Below are 14,202 nucleotides of genomic sequence, written 5' to 3'. Positions count from 1 at the left end.
CTCCATGAAGTCACATTCACAAGATTGTAAGATCTTTATGAACTGCTCATTAAGTATCTCCACCACACATTCTGCAACAGCTGGTTTTATACCATTTCCTCCAATCAATGTCATCCTTCCATAATCATTCTTTCTTTTGCTGACTACATATCGAAAGAACTCCCTAGGATTATTTTTGGCTTCATTAGCTAACTGCTGTTCATACCTCTCTTTAGCTACCCTCACCAACCAAGTCACTCTCCTTGCCTGGTCTTTGTAGACCTCATGAAATTGGTTATTTCCACTTCTCTTATGCTGCCTCCACAATGTCCTTTTTCTCTGTATCGCATGCTTAATCTCTTTATTCATTCATCTCACACCTACTTTATTTAACCTTCTCACCCTTGGAATACATTTAGACATTGCATCTACTAAATAGTTTTTGAAAATCCCCCAAGCTGCATTGATCTCTTTTTCCAGCTAACTCCTCATTCCATGCTACACCCACAAGCTGTCTCCTGAGCTCTTCATAATCACCCCCCCCCCTTGTAGTTCCACATATACCCTTTTTTCACAGAGGTTCTTGCACTGCTGACCACCCAGGTAATCACCTCATGGTCACTTTCACCAATTTGTGGATGATTCGACACCTCATTTATAATTACATCCTCTGATGAGATGACCAAATCCAAGACCCTTAATCCTCGTGTGCCCTCTGTTACTGTCTGAGGTAGTTATCCCTCAAAAACTCAAGAAACTCATTTTCTTTACTTCCAGTTGCTATATCTTCATTCCAGTCTATATTGCCATAATTAAAATCACCCATAATAATCACCCTTTTCTTATTTGCTTGGCTTATTTGACTATACATTTCACTATCATCACCATCCACATTACCAGGTCTATAACAACATCAAACCAAGTATTTGATTCTATTCACCTCTATCTCACACCATACTGCCTCAAAACCACTGGCCCTATTTCCCTCTTGCATCTCTACCTTGTAAGGACATAACTCTTTCTCTATCATCAATAGCACTCCCCCCCACTCCCTTTTTACCCTTTCTATCCTCACGAAACATATCATACCCTTCCATCTCTATTCCTGTCAGGATGTCGTCCTCATCTGACTATGTCTCACTTATTCCGACAATCTTTGGGTGAACAGACGCAATTAGTGCAACCATTTCATCCGCCTTGTTTCTTATACTTCTAGCATTGGTATACAAACACGACAGCTCATTTCTGTATCTACAGCTAGTTCCACTGATACCACTCACTCGATGTGATCTCTCCATGCTGGACTGGGGCCATTTCCCTTTCTGCTTCTTCATTTTAGAACCCTTTTCAATTTCATCTGTTTCCTCTTGATCCCTGGTCATCCCAATCCTTTCCTGCCTACACATGCTCTCACCTCCTCTTGGAGCATCCACCTTTCTCATGCTGTGTACCCCTGTCCACCCTGAGCCTTCCCGTTTCCCTGCTCCTCTTGCACACCCATTCTCACATTTTCTATACTCATACCACTCACTTCCCCATTCATTTCCACTTCTTCAATCTCTCCTGTCTTACTCTCCTGCTCTTCCACATCACTCCCCCTCTCGATCTGATTCATTCTCTCTATTCACTTCTCTACCTTCCAGCAGCAGTCTCTCCAAGCGACTCACACCATAACCACTCAAATGCAGTCCATCGCTCCCATACAGCTCACTTCGTCCCTCAAACTCATTCCACACATTAACAAACTGTACTCCCATCTCCTCACACATTTCAGCCAGAATATCATTCATAATCCTTGCTCTCCGCCTCATTTCACCACAATGATACCTAGGCAACACACTGACTACCCTTCCTGTCACACTATTCTCTTTTATCTTTCCAAGCAGCCTCCTGACATTCATTCTGACATGCTCTTTGTTCTCTCTCAAATCATTTGTACCAATTAATACAATTAACTCTTTTGCTCGCTCCTGCCTCATATCCAATGCTTCAATCACTCTACTCATTTTACCACCTGGAAAACCTACCTTGTGCATTTTATTCTCTAGCACACCTTTAATAAAGGAGTCGCCATACAACACCACTCGCTCATCTTTCGTTAACTCTTTCATGCCATCATGATTTATTTTAATAGTTTTGACCTGAATTCTCTTAATTTCATTCCACATCCATTTTATTTCTTGCCTCATCCAATCCAATTCACTTTCCGAATCTTGCGACACATTCTCTCTATCATTAAATCTTTCTAACAATCTAACTCTCGACCCCCCCTCTTCTCACTTTCCCTCTCATTCATCCTTCTTTGTTTCCGTACTTTCGGTCCAACATATGTCCAACTTTCACTATCATTCTTCTCACTTTCACTCTCATTTATCTTTCTTTGTTTCCATACTTTTGGACTAACATGCGTCCAACTTTTGCTATCATTCTTCTCACTTTTACTCTTATTCATCTTTCTTTGTTTCAGTACTTTCAGTCCAACATGCGTCCAACTTTCGCCATCATTCATTCTTTTTTCGCTATCATTTATTCTTTCGATTTTTTTCACTTGCGATTTCTGTGTCACGCCATTTCTACTTTCATTTGTTCTCTCCATTTCGTTTCTTTCCGCCACTCTCGCCTCACTTTGGTCCCTTTTAACATCCGTTACGGTTTTCAAATCACTCTTTTTCTTTTTTTTTCCCTGATTTTTTAACATTTTTTCGCCTCTCTTTCTCACCATCTTTCTCTTTCAAACGTGCACTCGCGACACAATCGTTACTAACACTTTCTGTCATCAATTTCATATTTGCATTCATCAGTTCCTCATTCAGGTCACACTTCGCACACACCCTTCTTCCATCCGCGCTAAGCATCCACAAATCATTTATGTAATCGAAGGAATACATATAACAGACCTCACACTTAACAAAACAACTGAAATCCAAATTAAAATCATGGAATGACAATACCGCCGCCATTTTTTTTTTAATTATATATTATTTTTAATTATATATTGGTTTTAATTATATATTGTTTTTATTATTATTAGTTGTAGTTGTAGTTATGAATATATATATATTCATATATATATATATGAATATGTTTCACATTATGAAGGAAAGTGGTATTAAACCTGATATGAAAATTGGAGATGTTAATCTCAGTTCTTTGCTTTATGAAGATACTTCTAAATATTATGTTATACTTCTAAATAAATCCACTACAAGTCTGCAAGATTCCCTGATTAAATTGAATTACTGTTGTAATAGATATGGTATGAAGGCCCGCATCAAAAAGACAAAGACAATGAAAATAGGCAGAAACATTGAAAATATATGCCAGCCTGGCTGGCCAAGTGGTTAGCGTATCTGCTCTCCAGCCAAAAGGCTACGGGTTCGAATCCCGCTGTGGGCATGGATGTTTGTGATTGCCCTTGGAAATACTGGTGGTGGTGGGTGGCAGTGGATGGCATTGGTGTCGTTGCAGGTCAATTGGTGGATTGAGTGGCAGAGACAGAGTTGTAGAGCAGGTGCCCTCCGTCGATGAGTCTTTGAACTCCCTGGAAGCGTCTAATAATAAAATAATATCAACTGTATTGTGAATGGAGAACCTATAGAACGAGTAAAACATTTCAGCTACTTAGGCACAATTTTTAGTGAAGATGGTAAATAAAATATGGATACAGACAACAGAATCAACAAAGCTGGTATGGTAGGAAGTCCACTGAATAAATTTATATGGAATAAGAGAGAAAATAACCAAAACACTAAATTAGCTGTATACAAGACAGTGATCCAATTTTAACTTATGGATCAGATAGCTGGGTCAGAAGTTAAACACTTAACCAAAGACTAGAGATTGCAGAAATTAGAGTCCTAAGAAAGATTAGGGGCATGAACAGATGGCATCAATGGCAATATCATATTAAAAATGAGGATATTAGGAAAGAACTTGACATTGTCAGCATCCAAGAATGCATTAGTAGAGCTAATCTCAGGTGGTATGGTCACTTAAACAGAATGGGAGAGGAAAGATTAGCAAAACAAGTGTTCTCTGCCAGGTTGGCAGGGAAAAGACCCAGAGGAATACCAAGTATAGGTGGATTGATACAGTGAAAAGAGCATTAGAAGACAGAAATATAAGATCTGATAATATTGGAGTCTTGACAGGTAACAGACTGATTTGGAGGAAAATTGTAGATAGGAAGTTAGTAATGATGTAAATTTTTCATGTAGTAGGACTATCATATCCTGTACACCCCTTGAGGGTATATATTAGGATTTTGATGATGATGATAACAACTTGAAGGAACGCTTCTTGGAAGTACTAGTCTTGATGCCAATAAATGTTAATTTTTTTTTTTTTTTTTTGATGGGAGGGGAGTTAGAATCTCTAGCAACCCAATCCACTCATTCACAACTCTCCGTGCAAAAAATCTAGTCCTCACACCTCTACTGACGACAACCTTATTCAACTTAAAGGGATGACTTCTTGTTCTGGTCCCTCTAGCCAAGTGCTGAAACACCTCCTTGCATCTCTCCTGTAAAACCCCTTAAGCAACTTAAATGTTTCTATCATATCCCCTCTTTTTTTCCTATCAACCAACTTCTGCAATACACACACCTTCAATCTATCCTCATAGGGTACATTCCACAGGCCACTCACCATCTTGGTCACACCTCTGAATCCTCTCCACTGCTTCCTCATTCCCAAGAAACCCTGGGGACCAGATTTGATCACAGTAATCCAGATGTGGGCATATCAAGGCCTTATAAAGAGGAATAACAACTTCCTTATATAGTGCTTACTGTAATAATAATAATAACAACTTGACGGAACGCTTCTTGGAAGTACTAGTCTTGGAGACAATAAATGCTTTTTGCATTGTTAAATCACGGAAGCTTTTTTGTTACACCAGTTTGAAAAAGAAAAAGTAGTAAATATCATGTTTAGCATAATGTCTTTCTCACAAGCAAATGAAAGAAGTTAGGCATTAGAAAATTCCCGAAGCAGGAAGAAATATTTAGCACAACAAACTGTAAACAAAAACGGTAGTTTCACTTACTGCATTTAGTCTGTTTCTAATGGAAAGACGTTTTCCTTAGCTGTTTAAAACTATCATATTTTCAATTATAGATGGAGATTCTAAAACTGAAAAGAATAGAGAGTTATAAACAGTTGTGATAAATATTTCTTCCTGCTTCAGGAATCTTCTAATGGCAAACTTCCTTTGTGTGCTTGTGAGAAAGACATTATGCTAAAAATGATATTTACTACTTCTTTTTTCTTTTCCTTATCAAACTGGTGTAAGAAAAAAGCTTCACTGATTTAACAATGAAAAAAGCATTTATTGACCCCAAGATTACTTACTGTAAGTAATACTTACAGTAAGCAACATATAAGGTGCTTACTGTAAGTATTACTTATTCCTCTTTATAAGGCCTTGATATGCCCACATCTGGATTTGTGTCATCAAGTCTGGTCCCCTGGGTTTCGTGGGAATGAGGAAGCTGTGGACAGGATTCAGAGGTGAGTACCAAGATAGTGAGTGACCTGTGAAATGTTCCCTATGAGGGTAGATTGAAGATGTGTGGATTGCAGAAGTTGGCTGACAAAAAAAAAGAGGGGATATGATAGAAACATTTAAGTTGCTTAAGGGGTTTTACAGGAGAGATGCAAGGAGGTGTTTCAGCACTTGGCTAGAGGGACCAGAACAAGGAGTCATCTCTGGAAGCTGAATAACGGGTGTGGTCGGTAGGGGTCTGAGGACTAGATTTTTTGCATGGAGAGTTGTGAACGAATGGAATGGGTTGCCTGAGTCAGTTGTGAGTACCTTGTTTGTTAATGAGTTCAAGGATAGGTATGATACATTGTTAGGATAGATTGGGTCTCCCATGATGAGTCTTCATACTCCATGGAGATACCCATCTAATAATAACAATAATTATAATAATATGCCTTGCACTACTGTTGTTACATTTGTAAAAAATAAAGTTCTTAGTCAAGTGAAAGTGCCACACTAGTTAATATTCTGGATCTCTTTATAAGCAATTCTTCCAGATACATCGTAGAAATCACAGCTCCTCTCGGCAAATCAGACAACATTCTTGCACTCACAGAATGCCCCTCCTCTAACACTCTTCACTCACAGAATGCCCCTCCTCCAACCACTCCCAATCTCACATCCTCTGGCACTACGAATGAACCAATGGGATAATTTCCTTATCATGGTTTGACTGTTGCTTCCACTCGCCTGACCCTAACACCTGCTGTGAATGAGTTGCAGAAATTGTTCTTACTGGTATGTAAGCCTTAATCCCCCATTCAACCCATCTGCTTTCCAAGCCCAAGCCCTGGTTCAACCAAAAATGTGTTTAAAACAGTCAAATAAAAAATAAAAAAAAATCAGCTTGCCACATGTGGCTTGCATCAAGAACTCCAGCTTCATACTCTGCCTACACCAGAGTATGAAGCATGCAACATATGCAAGTCAGTTATCAGGAGATCCAATTTCATAAAGGCCACTGGCAGAAAACTCACCTCCTGTCCAAATGGAAGCAGTGCCTTCTGGTTGCTTGCTAAGGCCATTGGATGCAACTTCTGCTGTCCTGCACTTCCACCCCACTCTCTCTCATCCTGATAGCACACTGTTACTTCACCCAAGCATAAAGCTGACTCTGGCATCACTCTTTTCCTCAAATTCCTGCACAGATGACCAAGGGAAATCACCTTCTACCATACCTAACTCTAAACACCATATGCCTCCTATAGTTTTCGACAACAAGTCATCAGAGAACACTAAATAACTTGGACACTAAAAAGTCATCTGATGCTATGGCATCTCTCCAGTTGTTCTCAGGCATTTGCTCTAGAGATAATATCTGTCTTGCATCATCTCTATAATATATGTGTGGCTCCAAAAATGTCATCAACATACAGTTGCTTGCAGTTTGGAGCCACACAGAACCAGAACTCTATGCATTTCTACAAAAAATCAACACCTTATATCCTCATATCAACTTCACACTAGGAAAAGAATCATCAAATAATATTTCCTTTTTTGATGTACTCATCCAATGTAAGTAAGATGTTGAAAGTTTATTTTTCGCTTGGTTAGAGTATAATAAATTTAGTTTTATCCTTTATCCAAGTGTGAGCAAACAAAGTTTGCGCCTGAAAGTATCTTCAGGATTGGGGTAAGGTGGTACAACACCAGGCACTCCTTGCAAAGGTGGAGCAAGCTACCAACACTCCTATCTCAGTATCTCCCATAATGCAAAACACATCTCCTTGCGGATATGTCTAATGTTATGCATTAAGGGAAGGGCCACAACCCAGACTAGTTTCGACCTTTATTGAGGTCTCTTCAGTGGGAGCCAGGCCCAAGTGGAGATACCAGGCAGAAGCATTAGCAGGTCATCTCTACCTATTCTTACCCCAATCCTGAAGATACTTTCAGGCGCAAACTTTGTTTGCTCACACTTGGATAAAAGATTAAACTAAATTTATTATACTCTAACCAAGTGAAAAATAAACTTTCAACATCTTTCTCTAAATCCAGAGTAATTTATTAAAAAAGGGTGGCACACCATTTGGCAACTCCTATAGGTAGAGATGACCTGCTAATGCTTCTGCCTGGTCTCCACTTGGGCCTGGCTCCCACTGAAGAGACCTCAATAAAGGTCGAAACTAGTCTGGGTTGTGGCCCTTCCCTTAATGCATAACATTAGACATATCCACAATGAGATGTGTTTTGCATTATGGGAGATACTGAGATAGGAGTGTTGGTAGCTTGCTCCACCTTTGCAAGGAGTGCCCTGGTGTTGTACCACCTTACCCCAGTCCTGAAGATGCTTTCAGGCACAAACTTTGTTTGCTCACACTTGGATAAAGGATTAAACTAAATTTATTATGTAAGTAAGATGGATCCATTTCCACTTCTGTCTACCAAAAACCAACTTTTTCAGGTCACTATGTCCACAATACATCAGCTCACCATCCATCTCAAAAATATGTCATCATGAAATCTTTAGTATCCAGAGCACATAAGATTTGTTCTTCGGAAGAATATCTAAAACAGGAATTGAAAACTGTCAAAGAAGCAGCCTTACTAAATGGATATAATCCAATAATAACCCAAAAAATAATCAACCACTTTCCTATAAATTGACCCAGACTAGAAGCCCACAGGACTCCTATACCATTTATTAAAAGCATGTCTGAACATGTGACAAAAATTATGAAAAAATATCAACTTACTGATACCTATAAACCCATCAACCAAATTCACAACTTGCTACCTTCTCCAAAAGACAAACTCTCACCAATGATGCTACCTGGCATATACGAAGTGCCATGTTCGTGTAAATTGTCTTACTATGGATAAACAGGAAGATCTATAAGTTTTAAAAGAGATATACCGTGAGTAGACATATCGATACAAAATTAATAACGGAAAACTCACGTACAAAGATTATTTAATAGTATAATTTTCACCTGTGTGTCAAAGGCATCTCCAGTACATTTTAAGCTCAAATTAAACAATAACTGACAATTCCAAAAAGCGCCACCTAAGTTGCTGGTGTAAGATAACTGAAAAGGTCAATAAATTTCCTAACAAAAAAAAAAAAAAAAAAAAAAAAAAAATGTATACAATAAAAAGTTAGGAAAGATTAGCTGATTTATAAAGTACTATCTCCCATAAAGGGGATAGACATAAGCCGTCGGATCTGTTTAAGTTAGGAGAATGAAGTAAAGTTTCACATGTTTCTTTATAAAGGCATTCCATGAGGAACCGACTTTTGTGAAGGACTCTTGTCTTTCCCCAATGAACTCTATGTCTAGTGAAGATGGTATGTTCTGCAAGTCCAGACTTTTCAGGTTTAAAGTATTCAATATAAGATTGGTGTTCTTCTAGCCGAATAGAGGCAGATCTTCCTGTTTGTCTGAAATAAGATAATCCACAAGAGCACGGAATCTGGTAGACACCTGGATAATTAAGGTGTGGAAGCCTGTCCTTAGGAGAAGTGAGAAAGGTGGAGATTTTTCTAAATAGCCGAAAGACAACAAAAATATTCAGTGATTTTAAAACTTTTGCTATATGTTCACTAATGCCTTGTACATAAAGGATAGGAATGCGCGTTATTTCTTCTGTATTTGAAGAAACAGAAGAAATACTAATTAAGAATACTAATTAAGACGTATTAAAACTACTCAAAGCTCTTTTAATGAAGCAATTCTTATAACCATTAGATAGAAAGGAAGAAGATATATATTGCAGTTCTTTCTGTAAAAGATCGTCTGAAGAACAAAAGGAGTGGGCGCGATGAACCAGTGTTTTAATAGTTCCTGCCTTTTGACTGAGATGGTGACGAGATTCAGCATGGATATAATGGCCTGTATGAGTCTTCTTTCTATAGACTGAGAAATTTGAATTAGAAGATCTAAAAAGGCTAACTGCTTATTTGATTCTACTTCTAGGGTAAACTGGATCCTAGGATGAAGTGCGTTTAACCTAGTGAGAAACTGTTGAAGTTCATCAGAAGAGCTATTCCATACAGCAAAAATGTCATCGACATATCTGAACCAATGAGTAGGTCTGGGAGAAATGTTGTCAAAGATACGTTGTTCAAAATGTTCCATAAAGAAATTGGAGATAGCAGGATTGCCCATTGCTGTTCCTTCAATTTGTTGATGCAACTTATTTTTAAAGGAAAAATAACCAGAATGTATTACAAAATCAAATAATTTTACAATGTCTGAAGGAAATTCCTGTTGCAGTAATTCAATGCTTGTAGAACATGCCATCTTCACTAGACATAGAGTTCATTGGAGAAAGACAAGAGTCCTTCACAAAAGTCGGTTCCTCATGGAACACCTTTATAAAGAAACATGTGAAACTTTACTTCATTCTCCTAACTTAAACAGATCCGAAGGCTTACGTCTATCCCCTTTATTACTTTATAAAGCAGCTAATCTTTCCTAACTTTTTATTGTATAATTTTTTTTTTTTTTGTTAGGATATTTATTGACCTTTTTAGTTATCTTACACCAGCTACTTAGGTGGTGCTTTTTGGAATTGTCAGTCATTTAATTTGAGCTTAAAATGTACTGAAGATGCCTGTGATACACAAGCCAAAATTATACTATTAAATAATCTTTGTACGCGAGTTTTCCGTTATCCATTTTGTAAGGAAGATCTATAACTAAACGTATCTCTGAACATTTAGACCACATCAAACCTCATAAATCTGGCCATGCACAACATGGAATTTAAAACGCTAACCACAGGATGTAATGGAATAATGCTAAGCTGTTACACAGATCTATATATAAACATGAATGTTTATACAGTAGAATCCACTTATTGTGATCGTGGATAATATTATCGACTATTGTTATCAAAATCAGTCAGTCCCAAAATATACCATTTAAAATGAATTTAATTTTCGTATATTATTTGATTATAATAGATGAAAATAATTCCATCTATTATAATCAAAGTTCTGGTTATTGTTATCAAAATCCTTGAATGTTTAGCCTTTTGCATTTCAGAATTGAGAACTTTAAGGGTTAATCAGGAAAAAATTTGACAAAGAACATTTGTCGAAATCTGACTTTTGTATTAATCTTCTTTTAATCTTATTCTTCCATAAATCTTAAATCCTCCATGCAAATGCAGGTGGATATAAACCGTCGAAGTATGATTTTTCGAGTTTATTTTTGCACTCTCTTTCAGTAAGTGAATTTGAATTTAAGTGCTCATTAAAACAGCCCTTAGCATTATGGAAGAAGCAAGTAAAAAATGTAAAGATTTATCTTTTCAAGAAAAGCAAAGAATTTTGAGTGCTATGGTAAGTTGCCCAAAATGAGTCAGCATAGTGCTGCATTTAAAAACTTCACAACCACTCTTGTGTAAGATTTAAAAAACAGATCAAACATTGAAACTTCAGTTCTTACTAATGAGAACATGGATCAGAAGAGAACCCCATCTGGTAAGGATACTCAAGTTGAATCAGCATTAAAAATTTGGTTTAGTAATGTTCATGAAAAGAATGCTTCAACTAATGGGCCTTTGATGCATCAAAAAGCAGAACTTGATGGGCAAAGAATATTTCACCGAATGCGATGGATGGTTTAACAGGTGAAAAAAAGCGAAAGAATATTGTGTACAAGCATATTCATGGTGAAGAAAAAAGTGCTGATTTTTTATCAGCTGATGTGTGGATTAAGTTTGAGTGGCCAAAAATTATTACTGAATATTCTCCTGAGGATATTTACAATGCAGATAAAACAGGAAAAGGACTCTATTTTTGTGCAAAGCCTGAGTATATTTATTTGTTTAACAATAAAAGTACTGAATGATTTAAATCTTCAAAAGAGCAAGTGACAGTTCTTTGCTGCACTAATATGAAAGATGAAAAACAAGAACACCTAGTGATTGGAAAAAGTAAAAATCCTTGGTGTTTTAAAGTTGTCAAAAGTTTGCCTGTTGACTACTGTTCTAGTGCAAATGCTTGGATGACTAATGCCATTTTCAACAATTGGTTAATTAAGTGGGATCTTAAAATTAAAGCAAACAATTGTCTTGTTAGTAGACAACTGCACTGCACACACAAACAATTTATTATTAAAGAACATCAAAGTAATCTTCTTGCCTTCGAACAGTACATTGTTAATTCAACCATGTGACCAATGCATCATACAAGCTTTTAAAGATTATTATCACAGGAAAGTTTGTGAGAATTATAGCTGAACTTGATTATATAGAGACCAATCTGATGCACGTGCAATTACAAAAAAGATTTCCCTTCTCAATACATTGCATTTGGTAATAATGTCATGAAGCAAGTGTCAGAGAAGACTATTGAAAACTACTTCCAAAAAGATGGATTTTTTAAAACAAACTCTGAAACTTCTGACCTATAGCTTGAAAAACACTGTAGTTTAATTTACTATAGAACACAGTTTAGATAGTAAGTTCCAAATTGCCAGCCTACCAAGTGAACACACTACAAGAATGTAATGATCAGATATCAGACCATGTGTTCCAGTCAGTTCTGCACAATTTCTTCTAAGCTATATGTAGGACTCCTCCCAATTATCTAACTTTGATTATTATGCAACACTTAATTTTATACTCTTATTAAGATTAATTATGCACTGCAAAATTAAAAATATTTGAAAGTTTCATATTATAATCAAGGAATCATATTATAAAGAAAGACTTATAAATAGAAGTTATAAATGCACATATTATATATATCATTACAACATAATAAATACTTTACGCATCTACCCAGAGTTCACTTATGGAAAATACATCTCTCCGACACTTCGAGTTCCTTAGCACTGAACGAGAGTTTTTGCTCTCTTAAGGTTTCTGCCTGGTCTCTGAGGAGAACCAATCAGTTTGAAACAGCTGTCAGGCCAGTGAAATCAAAATGGATCAATAGGAGCAAATATATGGATGTTTGGGCAGCGATCATGTTTCCTATAAGGTCCGCGCTAGGGCAACTCGTAAATGCTGGCGAGTGTATTCCCGTAAGCTCTCTGGGAATACACTTGCCTTAAATCTCGGACGAAACTTTTATAGTTTCTGTATTCGGCTATGAAATAATGCTGGATTTAATATCCACTTGATTTATATAATAAATACACATGTTGGAAAAGCTCATTTAACATCCAAGTTTTTTTTTTTTTTTTTTTTTTTTTATAAAAAAAGACTATTAAACATTATTCACTGAATGGCTTGATTTAATTAAGTAAATTTTGCATACAAACTTGCTCTCTAAAATAATGCTAAAGCAATTACCATGATCAAGTGCATGCATGCAAAGATAGGAGGAAGAGTAAAAGAAATGAAAATTATATTAATTGAACATGAAATATATGTTTACCTTCATTTTTAATCTATCTATCTTTTTAGATAACTGATCTCGCTCCTCTTCCATATGCTCCAAATCCTTACGAATCTCAACAGTAGAAAAACCACTATTTTTAAGTGCCTCATATTGCTTGTGAACCTCTTTAAATTCTTCAATATGCTGCTCATACTAAAATACATATATAAAAATATGCACATAAATACAACACACTTTTATACAACACATTATGATTATTAAATATTGCACTCCTATACATTCAAACATATTATCAATAGATAAGATGCAACTTATCTATTGATAATAGATAAGTTGCATCTTACGAATGCAACTTAAGTTATAAGGAAATCACAATACTTCAATATTTTAAAAATTACATATAGGTAATGGACAAAAAAAAAAAAATGGAACCAGTGACACATTTCTATTAATATGGCATTGGTATGTTGTGGGCATCTAGTACAGCTTGTATTCGAGAGAGAGAGCCTCTGTCAGTGCTTGGAACTGAACAGGAATAATTTTATACCATTCATCTGACAGAAACTCAATCAATTTGCCTTTGTTCTTTGCAGATGGGAAACATTGCTTGACAGCTCACTCCAAAATGTCTCATAAATGTTCTGTAGGATTTAAGTCTGGCAATTGGGATTGCCACAGCAGACAGGATACTTCACCATCACGTTCTGCAAACCACTGGGTGACCACATTTGTTCAATGAATGGGAACATTATCCTGTTGAAACGTGACTAGCAGAATAGGAGAAAAGTGTGTCAACATGGAATGAAGATGATCACTGATGATTGAAAGATAATGTGCAGCATCCACTTTGCCTTCCAATGCAACAACTGGACCCCAATTATGCCATGAGAATGTGCCCCAGACCATTACAAAACCACCAAAAGTTTTCACAGTTGGAAACACGCATTCCAGCTGGAAAGCTTCTTTCAGCTGACACCACACATGTATTTGCCTGTTTGCAGCAAAAAGTGTAAATGTGGATTCGTCGGGCTATTTCATATCCTTCCATTGTTGTGGTAGTTCACTCCCTGTGATCTTTGCACCATTGGATGCAAAGGTGTGCAGTGATGGGAGTGATCAAAGGCTTGTGTAAGGTAACCTGACATGATATCCAACTCTGAGTAGTTCCCAGCACAGAGTTTTTGTTGAAATGGGTTTCTCATGACCGATGTTGAATTTTTCATACATTTGTTCATACTACTGCTGGCCTGGTTGGCCGAGTGGTTAGCGTATACACTCTCCAGTCAAAAGGCCGCGAGTTCGAATCCCACCGTGGGCATGGATGTTTGTGATTATCTGTGACAATACTAGTGGTGGTGGACAGTAGATGCCGTTGGTG

At 36.9% G+C, this 14,202-nt stretch overlaps 1 protein-coding gene across 2 annotated transcripts in view; it reads right to left on the bottom strand.

The window, feature by feature from the left end:
* LOC150095072 (intraflagellar transport protein 81 homolog) overlaps positions 1–14,202 on the bottom strand; it is a 397,333-nt gene that overhangs the window by 250,603 nt on the left and 132,528 nt on the right. For both annotated transcript variants that reach the window (XM_090411322.1, XM_090411321.1), the window contains exon 5: positions 12,861–13,016. In XM_090411322.1, the coding sequence (XP_090267448.1) occupies positions 12,861–13,016 (156 nt within the window). The remainder of the gene's footprint in view (positions 1–12,860; positions 13,017–14,202) is intronic.

This window comes from Typopeltis vanoorti, chromosome 21, assembly GCF_054136105.1.
Source record: "Typopeltis vanoorti isolate ZY-2024b chromosome 21, IOZ_Tvanoo_1.0, whole genome shotgun sequence".
NCBI lineage: Eukaryota > Metazoa > Arthropoda > Arachnida > Uropygi > Thelyphonidae > Typopeltis > Typopeltis vanoorti.
This window is presented reverse-complemented; position numbering and strand designations above follow the sequence as displayed.